Consider the following 17,257-nt stretch of genomic DNA (forward strand, 5'->3'; position numbering starts at 1 on the left):
TTCTCCTGCAATTATTAATGAAAAGAGTTGACTTGTAACCATGGACTATTCATCATCAAAGATCCCCACTGGATAGGCCATGCTCTCTTTTCCCTACTTGCATTGGGCAAGAGCTACAGGAACCAGGTTCAGGAGCTGTTACTCCTCTACAATCGTTAGCTTTCTGAACCAGTTTGTCCTCTTTTCAACAATGGTCATTTGTCAATCTTTGTCTGTTTAGCTTTTTGTAATTTCTTTTTATCTCTGTAAATGCCTGCAAGTTAATGAATCTGCAAGTTGGTATATGGTAACATAATAAAGTTAATTTGAACTTTAAACCTAATTGAAATTGGTCTCCAGGACAACAGTGTGGTCAGGAAAATAGCACTAATTAGATGGCAGGGTTAGGGTGAAACAGATCTCATGCTGACGCTTTTGAGTCATTTCCATGACTGCTTTGCCAGCATTTCACCTTTGCTCTTAGCAATAGTTCATGCTTGGTAAATATAACTGCCCTTACCGAAGGCAGTAATGGAGACAAGAGTGGTGTGATGGGGATTGGGAAGAAGGTGGTTGGCTAATGAAGTGGGAAGCCAAGATACATGTGGGGGAAAAAAGGAGCTTGTCAGAGAAAAATACCTCTCCTGCAGAAGATAATTTTAAATCATTTTAAAAATTACAGCACATTTTTGGGTGAAGCAGATATTTAAGGGAATAATGATGTACAACAGAAAGTAATGTGAAAGTAGAAGGAAAAATTGCAATGTTTGCAAAAAATGTGCCAGCCTGTAAAACAGATATCGGAAAAGAGCGTATTCAGCTCTTCGCTTCCCTGTTCTGCAGCGGCAGTGAGGAGGCTGTTCCCGAATTCACAGATGGAAACTCAGAAGTGAAAATACAGTACACTGTTATTAATGTCCCCATCTGGATGGTTTGAAATCATCAGTACTTGCACAAGTGAGTCATCGATAGTTTGGAAATAGTAGAGGATTGCCCAGTTATATGACTTCAGAATATTTAACTGAGCTGCTAGTTTATAGATGTCATTGCAAGGCTAATATTTAGTTCTGGCAGCATATCTATGAATTTTTCCACTAAGTGGCTCCTGAGGCCTTTCAGGCTACACGACAGGGGCATCGTCTGGGACATGTGGATCTCCTGAAATAGTGTGGACTTGCACAACTCCTATGTTCATTCATGTCTAATGGAGCTCGCAGCTTATAAACTGAGATCAAGTACACATGCACGGGCCCAAAGCTAGGTGATAAGCAGCTTCCACCACTGATCTTTGGAGTTGTGTAGTTTTAATAAATTTGCATGAATTCCAAGTCAAGCCTGGAGAGTCTCTGGGTGGGTGAATGGACAGGATGTTGGTGCTGATTAATCTTGACAGTTGGGTCTTATTGCAATTTAATTGGTGATTGCCAGTGCAAAGCAAGAACTAATTGCAAAGTCAGAAACGAGAAAATCTGCAGATGCTGGAAATCTGAGCAACACAAACACAATGATGGAAGAACTCAGCAGGCCAGGCAGCATCTATGGAAAAAAATACAGCCGACGTTTTAGGCCAGAGTTTTGGCCCAAAAAGTCGACTGTGCTTTTTTTCCATCGGTGCTGCCTGTCCTGTTGAGTTTCTCCAACATTGTGTGACTGATTTCAAAGTTACCAGTCACCACAGGGCAAAGTCAGTTCAGGATGGGAAGAATGAGGAGGCAGAAAAACTAAAATCTGATCACTGTCTTGCACATTTATCAAAAATGGGCAGTCACAATCCGCTAGAGTAGACGATTCCTAAAATTTACAATTGTCTCAGGAATTTCCTTTAATCTAAGCCCTAAATGGGGCCTGTGTTCAACAAATGCAGCACTAAATTGATCTGAACTGTACTAAACTAAACATTTTTGGACTGTTTCAATGACTCTGTGGTTTGAGGTTGAATATTCTGTGTGTTATTCGCTTGTGTTTTTTTGCTGTTTGCGTGATTAGTTCTTTTTGGCTGATCTGCTAACATGTAAACATATCCTCGAAAAGCACCACAAAAGAATTGATGAACTTTGTTTCTGTGCAAGACCCTGCAGGAAAGATTTCAGTAATCTTGAAAGAGTATAGAAAAAAATGACATGAATGTTGCTTGGACTTGAGAACCTGAGTTACAGGGATAGATTGAATAGGTTAGTTCTTTAACCTGTGGAGCACAAGAGAATGGGGGAATATCTTAAAAATGCAAAGGTTCATTTATGATCAAAGTGTATATGCGGTATACATCTGTGACATTTGTCTTCTCCAGGTAGCCACAAACAAAGAAAACCATAGAAAGTCGTTAAAAGAGAAACAGCAAATCCACCCCCCCCCATACAACAAAAAAGAATGGCAACACAAACTTTAACCCCCTCCCGGACAAAAAGCTAACATAACACAAGAACATCGACCCCCAAACCCCCTCACAAAAAACTAACTAAATGCAACAAGAACATCCACCCTCAAGCCCCCCCCACTCAAAAATCAACCAGAAAGAATGGGCAAAAACATAAAATATAAAAACTATAAGACTGAAAAAGTTCATATTCCAATCCATAAGTATCCTCTGACATCATTGAAAGACGGTGACACGACTTGGACACAGAGGCCTACCCTCCAGGCACAGTAATAGGCCGCCACACAGTCTCCTTCCCCGGCAGCAGAGGGATCCATCAACAATCAAAAGGCAGGCAATCAGAGCTGAACCCTTGTGCGCCTTCTACATTCGCCTCAAAGTTTCAATCTTCTTTGGCGCTTTGATCAGCGATGAATGGATGCTTCAAATGATGAAATGGAGTGGAACATTGGGCTCCATCTTGGAAATTTCTTAACCTCAGGGGGATTTGAACTCACTTCCTGGAATTTCCTTGGAGACAGCAGAGCATTGGATCACTCATTCGATCTCCAAACTGTAAATTGGAGGATCTGACAGTTCCAGAAACACAGTTAAGATGAAAAGCATCTATAAAAGAAGTGACATAAGCAGTTTCATGGACCATCTCGAAGATGTCGACTGAGGAAACGTTATTTGCAGGCCACATCATGACCAGAGGTTTCTGGTGAAAAAAAGGAGGTATACAAAATTATGAAGGGTATAGTTAAAAATATGCTGGCTCATTCCCTTCAGGTTGGGTGTGACCAGAACTGGAGATTGTACAGTAGATTCAGGTTGGATGGGATCAGAACTGGAGATTGTACAGTAGGTTCAGTTTGGATGTGATCAGAACTGGAGATTGTACAGTAGATTCAGGTTGGGTGAGATCAGAACTGGAGATTGTACAGTAGATTCAGTTTGGGTGTGACCAGAACTGGAGATTGTACGGTAGATTTAGGTCAGGTGTGACCAGGACGAGAGATTGTATAGTAGGTTTCGTATAAAAGGAGAAATTGTAAGGGAAATGAAAGTTGAAAGTTCTTTACGTTGAAGGTGGTGCAAGTGTGGAACAAGCTGCCAGTGGTTGAATTGTAACATTTAAGAGCAGTTTGGATATATAATTGGGTGATGGGGGTCTAGTGGGCTGTCGTCCAGGTGCAGATAGATCAGATAAAGCAGTAAACCAGGCCAGCCAGCATGGACTAGATGGGCCAAAGAGCCTGCCTCTGAGCTGTAGTGCTCAATGGCTGTATGACTGGGTTCAATTAGGGAATGTCTGCCCACAAACAGCATTCAGTTAATCTAATGTTATTTATTAAAGAATTTATTTGCATTCAAGCTTGATACATGAAAGAACAAGGCAGAACATAGAGTCACAAAGCACTTTGCATAAAGCCTCAGTGAGAACTCATTGAATTCATGACAGTTCCTTCCTAATAAATACCCTTTAGTTAGCATGGGCACGCTAAGGTTGATGATACAGTGACAACAGTTGGTGGTGTTTTATCGATTGTATTTACCGGTGGATGTCATCCTAATGACATGACTCTTCCTGCAAGAGAGTCTACACAAAATGTATCACAGGAAATATTGCTCAGTCCCACACACTATGACAGCTGAGCAGAAGTGTGTTGAAACATTTAGAATTTTCTTCATTAATTTGAAATTGTCAGTATACTGATCTTACCGGCTTGGGAAGCTCGAAGCATTTCTGCCACGTGAATACCGTACTGCAGCTAGCCTGGTCTCACTTCTCAATTTGCCCCCAACCCTGTACCACCACCTCCCTCCCTCACCAACTCCCAGTGAGGAATAAAATATAAAATCGTCAGTTTCCCAGACAGCTAACAAATTACTTTGGGACATTTATCACCTTTCATAGCTCCAAGTTCATTGAAAGATATTGTGTGTGAGGCATCAAGCTCAAAGTGTACAAGTAGGTGATCAGCACATCACTGATAGATCAAGATGAAACAAATTTCAGTGTGATTATTGGTGTTATTTAGTGAGTAGGGGATCACCAAGGCATCAATAACCAAGCCCAAGAATTACTTACCCAGACTCAAATTTACTGGTTCAACCAGTCTCATTGTATCGGGTTATTGGAATGTTGATCTGAATATATGGTCAGCCAAATTGAATCTGACTGATAATCCGTGGGTATATTTGTTTTGGTTTTGATGACTTCAGCAGTCCATTTCTGTTGTTAAAAGGGGGCATTGAGAAGTCTGTAATTTCCCTCCCCTGAGTAACATGTCAAACCACACTGCACAGCAGTTTCCTGTTGCAACTTTGTTATGGAGCAACTGAAGACTTGAGAGATTGCTTAGAGTCTGTTTATTTCACAAGTTTCTTTCTCCTTTCAAGCTCTAAATACTCGACACTGCTCAGTAGCCATAATTTCCAAATTCTTGGGAGGTGATTTTTCAAACATGTTGTAAACGAATCATCTTGTCTATTTGTTACAGGCAATGGAAAGCAAGCTGCTGGTTGGAGGGAAGAATATCATAGACCACACCAATGAACAGCAAAAGATGCTGGAGCAGAAAAGGCAAGAGATTGCAGAGCAGGTGAATGCCTCTTCCATTCAGTTATGCAAATGTTTGTGCTTTCACCGTCTCAAGTAATGAAAGAACTACTGACCTGAGAAATGCAGATGAAGGAAACAGACTGTGCTTGATAAGCCACACCACTCTTTCAATTTAGCAAAAACAAACATGGATTCCCCAGTGTCAAGTTATATGCATTTTGGAGAATGTATTGGTCAGCATTAGCACTGGACTGGAAAAGTGGCATGTTGTTCACCTGTGTGTAGCAGAATGTGACAAGTAAAAAGTTAATCAATCAATGTCAGAGTGTTGTAGCGTTCGGAATAAATTTCTGTTGCATCCATCTAAAGAGAAGGCAGACTTAAGGCAGAAGTAGGCCATTTGGCCCATCGAGTCTGCTCTGCCATTCAATCATGGCTGATCCAATTCTTCCAGTCATCCCCACTTCCCTTCCTTCTCCCCACACCCTTTGATGCCCTGGCTAATCAAGAACCTATCTATCTCTGCCTTCAATGCACCCAATGACTTGTCCTCCACAGCTGCTCATGGCAACAAATTCCACAGATTTACCACCATCTGACTAAAGTAATTTCTCCACATCTCTGTGCTAAATGGACATCCTTCAATCCTGAAATCGCGCCCTCTTGTCCTAGACTCCCCTACCATGAGAAATAACTTTACCATATCTAATCTGTTCAGCCCCTTTAACATTTGGAATGTTTCTATGAGATCCCCCCTCATTCTCCTGAACTCCTGGAAATACAGCCCAAAAGCTGCCGGACATTCCTCATACGGTAACCCTCTCATTCCTGGGATCATTCTTGTGGATCTTCTGTGAACCCTCTCCAATGTCAGTATATCCTTTCTAAAACAAAGTCCAAAACTGCACACAATACTCCAAGTGTGGTCTCACGGGTGCCTTATAGAGCCTCAACATCACATCCCTGCTTATATATTCTATACCTGTGGAAATGAATGCCAACATTCCATTCGCCTTCTTCACAACCGACTCAACCTGGAGCTTAACCTTTAGGGTATCCTGCACAAGGATTCCCAAGTCCCTTTGCATCTCTGCATTTTGAATTCTCTCCCTATCTAAATAATAGTCTGCCCGTTTATTTCTTCCACCAAAGTGCATAGCTATACACTTTCCAACATGGTATTTCATTTGCCACTTCTTTGCCCATTCCCTTAAATTATCTATCTGCAGGCTCTGTTTCCTCAACAGTACCCGCTCCTCCACCTATCTTTGTGTCATCGGCAAACTTAGCCACAAATCCATTAATACTGTAGTCCAAATTCATTGACGTACATTGTAAAAAGCAGAGGTCCCAACACTGACCCCTGTGGAACTCCACTGGTAACCAGCAGCCAGCCAGAATAGGATCCCTTTATTCCCACTCTCCGCTTTCTGCCAATCAACCAATGTTCCACCCATGCTAGTAACTTTCCTGTAATTCCGTGGACTCTTAACTTGCTAAGCAGCCTCATGTGCGACACGTTGTCAAAGGGCTTCTGAAAATCCAAGTACAGCACATCTACTACATCTCCTTTGTTTACCCTGCTTGTAATTTCCTCAAAAAATTGCAGTAGGTTAGTCAGGCAGGATTTTCCTTTCAGGAATCCATGCTGGGTTTGGCCTTTCTTGTTATGTTCCTCCAGGTACTCCATAATCTCATTCCTAACTATCGATTCCAACAACTTGCCAACCACTGACGTCGGGCTAACAGGTCTATAGTTTCCTTTCTGCTGCCTCCCACTCTTGTTAAATATTTCCATTCATCTGGTACAATGTCAGAATCTATCGATTCTTGAAAGATCATTGTTAATGCCTCCATGATCTCTTCAGCTACTTTCTTCAGAACCCGAGGGTGCATTCCATCAGGTCCAGGAGATTTATCCACCCTCAGACCATTAAGCTTCCTGAGCACCTTCTCAGTCATAATTTTCACTGCACATACTTCACTTCCCTGACACTCTTCAATCTTCAGAAACTGGGATGTCTTCCACTGTGAAGACTGATGCAAAATACACATTCAATTCCTCTGCCATCTCTGCATCTCTCATTACAATATCTCCAGCGTCATTTTCTGTTGGTCCAGTATCTACCCTCAACTCTGTTTTACCCTTTATATACTTAAAAAAAGCTTTGATATTTATCGCCAGCTTCCTTTCATAATCCATCTTTTCCTTCCTAGTGACCTTCTTAGTTTCCTTCTGCAAGTTTTTCCTCTATCATTTCACTAGCTTTGGCTTCATTGTATACCCTCTCTTTTGCTTTGACTTTGGCTCTGACTTCTCTTGTCAGCCACAGAGTGTTCTTCTTCCATTTGAAAATTTCTTCTTATTTGGAATATATCTGTCTTGCACTTCCCTCAGTTTTCGCAGAAACTCCAGCCATTTCTGCTCTGCTGTCCTTCTTGCTAGTGTCCCTTTCCAGTCAACCTTGGCCAGTTCCCCTCTCATGCTGCTGTAATTTCTTTTATTCCACTGAAGTAACGACACTTTGGAATTTAGTTTCTCCTTCTCAGATTTCAAAGTGAACTGGATCATGTTGTGATCACTGTTCTCCAAGAGCTCCTTAACCTTAAGCTCTCTTATCACCCCCAGATCATTGCACAGAACCCAATCTAGCACAGTCGTTCCCCTAGAGGGCTCAACAACAATCTGTTCCAAAAAGCCATCCCTTAGACAGTCTACAAATTCTCTCTCTAGAGGTCCAATACTGGCCTGGTTTTCCCAATCAATTTTTATATTAAAATCCCCAACTATTATCATGACATTGTCCTTCTGACATGCCTTTTCTATCTCCTACTGTAACTTGTAATCTACATCCTGGCTGCTGTTTGGAGGCCTGTTTACAACTGGCATTAGGGTCCTTTTACCCTTGTCACTTTGTAACACAACCCATAGAGACTCTAACAACACACACAAAATGCTGGTGGAACTCAGCAGGCCAGGCAGCATCTATAGGAAGAAGTACAGTCGATGTTTCGGGCCATGACCCTTCATCAGGACTAACTGAAAGAAAAGATTCTAAGTGATTTGAAAGTAGGATGGGGAGGGGGAGATCTAAAATGATAGGAGAAGACAGGAGGGGGAGGGGTGAAGCTAAGAGCTGGAAAGTTGATTGGCAAAAGTGATACAGAGCTGGAGAAGGGAAAGGATCCTGGAACAGGAGGCCAAGGGAGAAAGAAAGGGGGAAGGGAGCACCAGAGGGAGATGGAGAACAGTCAAAGAGCGATGGGCAGAGAGAGAGAGAGAAAAAGGAGGGGGGAAGGAGGGAATAAATAAATAAGGGATGGGGTAAGAAGTGGAGGAGGGGCATTAACAGAAGTTAGAGAAATCAATGTTCATGCTATCAGGTTGGAGGCTAGCCAGACGGAATATCAGGTGTTGTTCCTCACCCTGAGTGTGGCTTCATCTTGACAGTAGAGGAGGCCATGGATAGACATATCAGAATGGGAATGCATTGTGGCATTAAAATGTGTAGCCACTGGGAAATCCTGCTTTCTCTGGCAGACAACTGTCATTCTTTACCTGTTCTCCATTTCCCTCTGGTGCTCCCCCAACCCTTTCTTTCTCCCTAGGCCTCCCGTCCCATGATCCTTCCCCTTCTCCAGCTCGGTATCCCTTTTGCCAATCACCTTTCCAGCTCTTAGCTTCACCCCTCCCCCTCCTGTCTTCTCCTATCATTTTGGATTTCCCCCTCCCCTCCTACTTTCAAATCTCTTACTATCTTTCCTTTCAGTTAGTCCTGACGAAGGGTCTTGTCCCAAAACATCAACTGTACTTCTTCGTATAGATTCTGCCTGGCCTGCTGCTTTCCACCAGCATTTTGTGTGTGTTGCTTGAATTTCCAGCACCTGCAGATTTCTTCGTGTTTGCCATAAAGACTCTACACCTTTCAATCATATGTCATCCCTTTCTAATGATTTAATATCATTTCTTCTACACAGGGCTGCACACCACTCCCCTGTCTACTAACCTATCTTTCCGATACACCATATATCTTTGGACATTCAGCTCTCAATGTCATCCATCCTTTAGCCAAGTTTCAGAGATGGCCACAACGTCATACCTGCCAATCTGTAGCTGACTTTCAAAACTGTCTTGACTTGATTTTACCTGAATTCCTGATGTGCCAGAACAGCTGAGCCAAGCTGCCATAGACAGTGAGAATCCATGGCCTGGCTTTGAGTTTCTCAGAAAAAGGATGGACGGTGGTTTGAGTTACATCAAATGTCTGTGGAATTTTTGTTGATTACAATATCATGTCATTATTTTATAGATCTAACCACCTACTTTCCTGCCTCACAGTCTGCTTGTTTGGCCAATCCATCCTTGCACGGCTTTAAGTTCAAACTACCAAACAAAATACACTAACTGTGTCAATGACAACATTTATACGGTGGAAGACCCTAAGGCTATAAAACATTGGAGAAGAATTAGTCCATTCAGGCCATCAAGTCTGCTCTGCCATTTCATCATGGCTGATCCTGGATCCCACTCAACCCCATACACCTGCCTTCTCACCATATAATTTGTTGCCCTAACTGATCAGGAAACTATCAACTTCTTCCTTAAATATGCCCACAGACATGGCCCTCACCACAGTCCATGGCAGAGCATTCTACAGCTTTACTACTCTCTGATTTAAAAAGAATTCCTCCTTAACTCTGCTCTAAGAGGTCACCGCTCAATTTTGAGGCTGTGCCCTCTAGTTCTGGGTACCCCACCATAGGGAACATCCTCTCCACATCCACCTTATCTAGTCCTTTCAGTATTCGGTAGATTTCAATGAGATCCCCCTTCCCCCCCGCCACCCCTTATAAATTCCAGTGAGTACAGGCACAAAGCTGCCAAACACTCCTTGTACGTTAACCTCTTCATTCCCAAAATCCTCTGGAATCTCTCCAATGACAACACATCCTTTCTGAGATTTGGGGGGAGAAAATTGTCAATCCTCCAAGAGCAGCCTGACTAGTGTCTTATAAAGGCTCAGCATTATCTCCTTGCTTTTATATTCTATTCCCCTTGAAATGAGTGCCAACATTTCATTTGCCGTCTTTACCACAGATTCAATCTGTAAATTAACCTTCTGGGAGTCTTGCATGAGGACTTCCAAGTCTCTCTGCACCTCTGATGTTTAAACCTTCTCCCTATTTAGATAATAGTCTGCACTATTGTTCCTTTTATCAAAGTGCATTATCATACATTTCCCACACTGTATTCCTTCTGCCACTTTTTACCCATTTTCCATTGCTTTCTCACCAGTACCTACCCTTCCACCTACCTTCATTTCATATCTGCAAACTTTGCCACAAAGCCATCAAGCCCATAATCCAAATCATTGACAAAGAATGTGAAAAGTAGCGGTCCCAGTACTGACCCCTGAGGAACGCCACCAGTCACCAGCAGCCAACCAGAAAAGGCCCCTTTTATTCCCACTTGCTGCCTCCAGTCTGTCAGCCATTCCTCCATCCATGCCAGTATTGGATGAGAGGTCGTGCACATTGCTTGTTTGTCCATTTTTGCTTATGTATAGCTTTTTCATAAATTCTATTGTATTTTTTTTCCTGTAAATGCCACAAGACATTAATCTCAAGTTTGTATATGGAAATTTATGCGTAATTTGAAAGCAAGTTTACTTTGACTTTGGTATTAAGATTTGAACAATGCTACACAGTTCTGGAAGTTTCATTGGGTACTTTGGTGACATCCCCCTTCCCTTACCAAAGCTGACCCACATATTGAGTTTGTCACAAATATGTTTCATCTTTCCCCATTGTTAGTTCAAATGGGTCTGAGAAAGACTGAAGGAAAAAAAACCTTGTAATTGTATTTTTGTAAAACCACAGTACTGTGAATATGTTTGAAAATCTCATTGAAGAATGACATGTGACACCAAAATACAAAAGCTATTTCCTTTAAACAGAAACGGAGGGAACGTGAAATACAACAGCAGATGATGCTGCAGGATGAAGAGACATTAGAACTGAGAGAAACATACACCTCACTTCAGCAAGAAGTAGAAATGAAAACCAAAAAGCTGAAAAAGGTGAGAAAAAAAGTAAGAATCAATTTAATTCTTTACTTTTTCCACTTCCTTTTTTAAATGAAACACTTTTGGGTTTTTTTGTGGTTGAAAATTATAAGTCTCCCTCATTGCATAACATTAATATAAAACTGTAAATACTTAATAATCAGCCTCTCACTAACAAATGGAAAATGTATTAAAAGTGAATTGGTAATATTCAAACAACACACACAAAATGCTGGTGGAACACAGCAGGCCAGGCAGCATCTATAGGGAGAAGCACTGTTGATGTTCCAGGCCGAGACCTAATGAAGCATTTTGTGTGTATTGTTTGAATTTCCAGCATCTGCAGATTTCCTTGTGTTTGGTAATATTCACTCATGTTGGGCACAAATGGAACTGAAAGGCAAAGGCAGATAGTTTTGGGCTGTGAGGACAGCCAGAGCATACAAACAGGGCACCTCTAGAGCAGGATCTGCCCATGGAAGTTGAGTTGAAGTATGTATGATTTGACATATGAGCTGGAGTATCTGTTTCAGGTCGAGTGTTTTACTTAGCCCTGGAAGTATGCATGCACAGATGGGCAATAAATAATGTTTCGGTTTCAGGCTGAACTGTTCAGAACCTCCCCCAGGGTAGAGTCAATTCTGAAGGCTTGGACAATTGTGGAAATAACTTGAAAAGTTACATGTCACTTTTCTGCAATCTCATTAAGGAACTCACAAAGGAAAATGGTAAAGGCATTTTGAAAATGGGTCTTAAACTGATTTTACTGTTTTCCTTTGTCAGGTTTTATGAGGTAACTTAATATATCCATCATTTGGTAGGTTCCCTCAGTTGTTTACTAATATATCAGGCAGTCGGCATTTTGAAATTAACAGAAATTTGTCTCTTCTTCAGTGACTCCACTGGCATGGTAGTGTAGTGGTTAGCACAATGCTTTACGGTACCAGCGACTTGGGCTCAGTTCTCGCCGCTGCCTGTCAGAAGTTTGTTTGTTCTGCCAGTGACCACATGCATTTCCCCTGGCTGCTCCAGTTTCCTCCCACAGTCCAAAGACGTACCAGTTGGCAGGTTAATTGGTTATTGTAAATTATCCTGTGTAAATTTATCCAATTGTAAATTGACTAGGATTAAATTGTCCAGTGACGAGGCTAGGATTAAATTGTCCAGTGACGAGGCTAGGATTAAATTGTCCAGTGATTAGGCTTGCATTAAACTGGGGGGTTGCTGGGCAGCGTGGCTCGAAGGGCCACAATGTTTCGAGCTGCCTCTCAATAAATAAATAAATAGACTTGGCAAAAGAGTCCGTTTTCATGATATGACAACACCTAAAGTTAGACCAAATGTATTTAACACAAACCTCTCTGGTGCAGAATTTAATTTTTTCACATAGGGTGTGGAGGCATCTACTGCTCTATCTCTCTGAGGTGTTTATAGGTCACAGATTTCAGAAACATGAGGTACAGTTTACTGAAGGTGTTGTATATGAATGTGCACAGTTTATGGGACAGGATAGATGAACTTGCAGATTGGCATGTACGATGTTGTAGGCATCACTGAATCATGGCTGAAAGAAAATTATAGCTGGGAGCTTAATGTCCAATGATACACATTGTACTGAAAGGATAGGCAGGAAGGCAGAGCAGGTGGTGTTGCTCTGTTGGTAAAAAATGAAATCAAATCATTAGAAAGGGGAAAGGGGTAATAGAACCATTAACAAAAGGTTTTAAATTTAAAAGATCATCCAGTAAATTTTTATCAGGACCTATAGGAAAAGTAGTTAATTGGAAATGTAAGAAATCTCTAATTTGAAGGTTTCTGTAAAAATGTGTTTTTGGCAGTGCAAATTTAGTTGACAATTGGTCAAATGAAGCAAGAGATCCTGAGATAAACAGGTCCCAAAAACACTTAATATCTAGTTCATCCCAATCCTTAAAGACTTTGTCCGTCATGGAAGGGATAAAAAAATAATTAAGGAGAATGGGAGATGATAACGAAAAATTCGCTAAACCAAAATATTTTCTAAATTGAGACCAGATCCTTAAAGTTTGCTTAACAATTATGTTATCTGTTGTTGATTGATTCTAGACAAGACTTTTTAGACAAAATAAAAAAAGCTTGGGAGGATGACCTCAATTGTCAGATTTCTGATGAAAGATGGAATAAAATTCTTAAACGGTTTAATAAATCATCTTTCTGTGCTCATCATTCTCTTCTACAATTTAAAGTGGTTCATGGAGCTTACATTTCTAAAGAGAAGCTGTCCAGTTTTTATCCGAACGTTTCTCCACTTTGTAATAAATGCAACTCAGCTAATGCCTCTTTAATTCATATGTTTTGGTTTTGCCCTAAAACTGAAAAGTTTTGGTGGGAAGTATTCCATACCTTCTCACAACTTTTTAGTGTCCAATTTGACCCAAATCCCCTTACTGCCTTGTTTGGTATTATTGCAGATGAAGATACAACTTTAAATACTCCTAACCTACAGGTTTTGGTTTTTACCTCTCTTTTAGCAAGGAGAGCAATCTTGCTTAAATGGAAGGAGTCTACCCCTCCTACACATCTTCAATGGCTACGTGATATTATGTCTTATTTAAATTTAGAGAAGATCCGCTGCTCAGTCTTAAATTTGAAACAATCTTTTTCTGATATCTGGGGACCTTTCCTAAATTATTTGTCCAATTTATAAAGTTTAACAGTGCACAGACTTTTATGTATATTTCTATCTTCTCTTCTTAAGTGAATATGTTTTTTTTCTAATTGTCCATTATTATCCATCAGCTTTTTTCTTTGGCAGTTGGTAGGGGGTTGACTTTTTTTATATAAAAAATTTCTTTTATGATATATGACTTATCTTTAAATTTTTGATTACAGAATGGTATACCTTTATGTGATATGCTATAACATTTTGATCAATTTTATTACAATATATGAATGTACACAATTTATGTTGAGATGTATCTATGTGTTGCACTCTGTAAATCTTGTTTTTTCTTCTGAATAAAAATATTGTAAAAAGAAAGAAAAGAAAGGGCTGACATAGGATTGGAAGGTGGATGGAGCTAAGGAACTGCAAGGTAAAAGGACCCTGATGGGAGTTGTAAACAGACCCCCAAACAACAGTAAGGATGTGACCTGCAAATTACAAAAGGAGATAGAAAATTCATGCTAAATGGGCAATGTTGCAACAGTCAGGGGGGACTTCAATAAGCAGGTAGATTGAGAAAGACAGGTTGGTGATGGATTCCAGGAGGGAGAATTTCTAGAACGCCTATGAGGTGGTTGTTAGAGCAGCTCATGGTTGAGCCTACTAGGAGAATCAGCTATTCTGGACTGGGTGTTATGCAATGAACCAGAATTGATAAGAGACCTTAAAGTAAAAGAACACAAAGGGGAAAGTGATCATAATATGATCAAATTCACCCTGAAACTTGTGAAAGAGAAGCTAAAGTCAGATGTATCAGTATTACAGTGGAGTAAAGGGAATTACAGAGGCTTGAGCTAGGAGTTGGCCAGAACTGATTGGAATAGAACACTGGCAGGGATGACAGCAGAGCAGCAATGGCTGGAATTTCTGAAGCAATTCAGAAGACACCCCTATACATTCCAAAGATGAAGAAGTAATCTAAAGAAAAAATGTCACAACAGTGGCTAACAAGAAAGGGCCATAAAATAGAGCAAAAATTAGTAAGAAGTTGGATGATTGGAAAGCTTTTAAAAACCAACAGAAGGCAACTAAAAAAATAACTGAGAATTAAAGAATGGAACACAAAGGTAAGCTAGCTGATAATATTAAAAAAGATACCAAAAGTTTCTTCAGATACATAACGTGTAAAGAGAGGTGAGAATAGATATCGGACCACCTGGAAAACGGTGCTGGAGAGGTAGCAATCGGCACTAACAAAATGGAGTACAAACTGAATAAGTATTTTGCTTAAGTCTTCACTGTGGAAGACACTAGCAGTATAGTGAAAGTGTCCACAGTCATGAAGTGTGTGAAGTTACCATTACTAGCAAGAAGGTTCTTGGGAAACTGAAAGATCTGAAGATAGATAAGTCACCTGGACCATATGGTGTACACCCCAGGGTGCTGAAAGAGGTGGTTAAAGAGACTGTGGAGGCATTAGTAATGATCTTTCAAGAATCAATAGATTCTGGAATGGTTCCAGAAGACTGAAACATTGCAAATGTCACTCTGCTCTTCAAGAAGGGAGAGACGCAGAGGAAAGAAATCTATAGGCAGGGTAGTCTGACCGCAGATGTTAGAGTCAATTATTAATGATGATATCTCAGGGTACTTGGAGACATATGATAAAATAGACTATAGTCAGCATGGTTTCTTCAAGGGAAAATCTTGCCAAACAAATATGTTGGTATCCTGAGAAGAAATAACAGGCAGGATAGACAAGGAAGAATTGAGTGATGTTGGGTACTTGGATTTTCAAAAGGCCTTTGACAAGGTGCCACAATGAGGATGCTTAACAAGCTATGAGCCCATGGCATCACAGGAAGGATTCTAGTATGGATAAAGCAGTGGCTGATTGGCAGGAGGCAAAGAGTGAGAGTAAAGGGAGCCTTTTCAGGTTGGCTTCTACAGGGGTTGATGTTGGGACCGATTCTTTTTAGGTTATATGTCAATGATTTGGATGAAAGAATTGATAGCTTTGTTGCGAAGTTTACAGACGATATGAAGCTAGTTGGAGGGATGGGTTGTTCTGAGGAAATAGAGAGGCTGCAGAGGACTCAGGAGAATAGGCTAAGAAATGGCAGATGGAAAACAGTGTCAGGAAGTGTATGGTCATGCACTTTGGTTGAAGAAATGAAAGAATTGACTATTTTCTAAATGGAGAGAAAATACAAAAAACTGAGGTGCAAAGGGACTTGGCTTGTGCAGGATTCCCTAAAGGTTAATTTGCAGGTTGAGTTGGTAGTTAGGAAGACAAATGCAATGTTAGCATTCATTTTAAAAGGACCAGAATCAAAAAGCAAGGATGTAATGTTGAGATTTGATGAAGCACTTGTGAGGCTTCACTTGGAGTATTCTGAGCAGTTTTGGGCCCCTTATCTTTGAAAGGATGTCTTGAAACTGGCGAGAGTTCAAAGGAGGTTAACAAAAATGGGCCAAATCAATGCTTTGTTCTGTCACATCTTGTCCTGAATGGTGATGGAAAATTAAACAGCTAATGAGAGATGAAGACACCATAGACATCCCAGTGCTCATCATTTGAATGCTAAAGTCAAGCCTAAAGAATTTGTAAACATGTTCCACCAGATGGTTTATCTCATCCTCTTCCTGAGAGCAATTTGATTCAAGGCATGGCTGAGATACAGAAAAAGGCCTGTGTCATTCCCATGAGGTATTGTCCTCTTAAAACCACAGCCATCTCAGTTGCAGTACTGTATAACCATATAACAATTACAGCAGGAAAAACAGGCCATCTTAGCCCTTCTAGTCCGTGCCGAACGCTTACTCTCACTTAGTCCCACTGGCCCGCACTCAGCCCATAACTCTCCATTTCTTTCCTGTCCATATACCTATCCAACTTTACTTTAAAATGACAATATCGAACCTGCCTCTACCACTTCTACTGGAAGCTCATTCCACACAGCTACCATTCTCTGAGTCAAGAAGTTCCCCCTCGTGTTAACCCTAAACTTTTGCCCCTTAATTCTCAACTCATGTCCTCTTGTTTGAATCTTCCCTACTCTCAGTGGAAAAAGCCTATCCACGTCAACTCTATCTATCCCACTCATAATTTTAAATACCTCTATCAAGTCCCCCCCCCAACCTTCTACGCTCCAAAGAATAAAGACCGATGGTTCCAGATCATTAAGCTACAAAACTTTAAGCTACAAAGAAAGTACAGTGCAGGTAAATAATGGAGCACAGGATCATGATGAGATATATTGTGAGGTCAAGAGTCCATACGAGGGAACTATTCAATAGTCATATCAGCTAGGCAGAAGCTGCCCTTGAGCCTGGTAGTATGTGCTTTCAGGTTTTTGTATCTTCCACCTGATGGAAAAGGGGAGAAGACGGAGTGTCTGGTGTGTCTGGGATCTTTGACAGGCCAAGTTCTATCTATTTAATAATTTCCCAGTTAGTGAACTGTCAATCAGCAGAAAATCATTGGAGAGCAACACTGACATGCTACCAAGTGGGACTCAGTTGCTAATACCCTATTCATTGTTGCTCAGTTTGGGTTTTGCCAGCATCACTCAACACCAAACCTTATCGCAGCCTTGGTTGAAACAGAGACCAAAGAGCTGAACTTCAGGAATGAAGATGTTTGC

The 17,257-nt window shown here is 40.9% G+C and overlaps 1 protein-coding gene across 9 annotated transcripts in view; it reads left to right on the plus strand.

Annotated features, from left to right (window-relative positions):
* LOC132400599 (kinesin-like protein KIF3C) overlaps positions 1 to 17,257 on the plus strand; it is a 304,930-nt gene that overhangs the window by 254,319 nt on the left and 33,354 nt on the right. For 8 of the 9 annotated variants that reach the window (XM_059981708.1, XM_059981701.1, XM_059981704.1 and 5 more), the window contains 2 exons: positions 4,840 to 4,941; positions 10,859 to 10,993. In XM_059981708.1, coding sequence (XP_059837691.1) covers positions 4,840 to 4,941; positions 10,859 to 10,993 — 237 coding nt within the window. The remainder of the gene's footprint in view (positions 1 to 4,839; positions 4,942 to 10,858; positions 10,994 to 17,257) is intronic. The other variant, XM_059981706.1, reaches the window with a different exon arrangement.

This window comes from Hypanus sabinus, chromosome 10 (genome assembly GCF_030144855.1).
Source record: "Hypanus sabinus isolate sHypSab1 chromosome 10, sHypSab1.hap1, whole genome shotgun sequence".
NCBI lineage: Eukaryota > Metazoa > Chordata > Chondrichthyes > Myliobatiformes > Dasyatidae > Hypanus > Hypanus sabinus.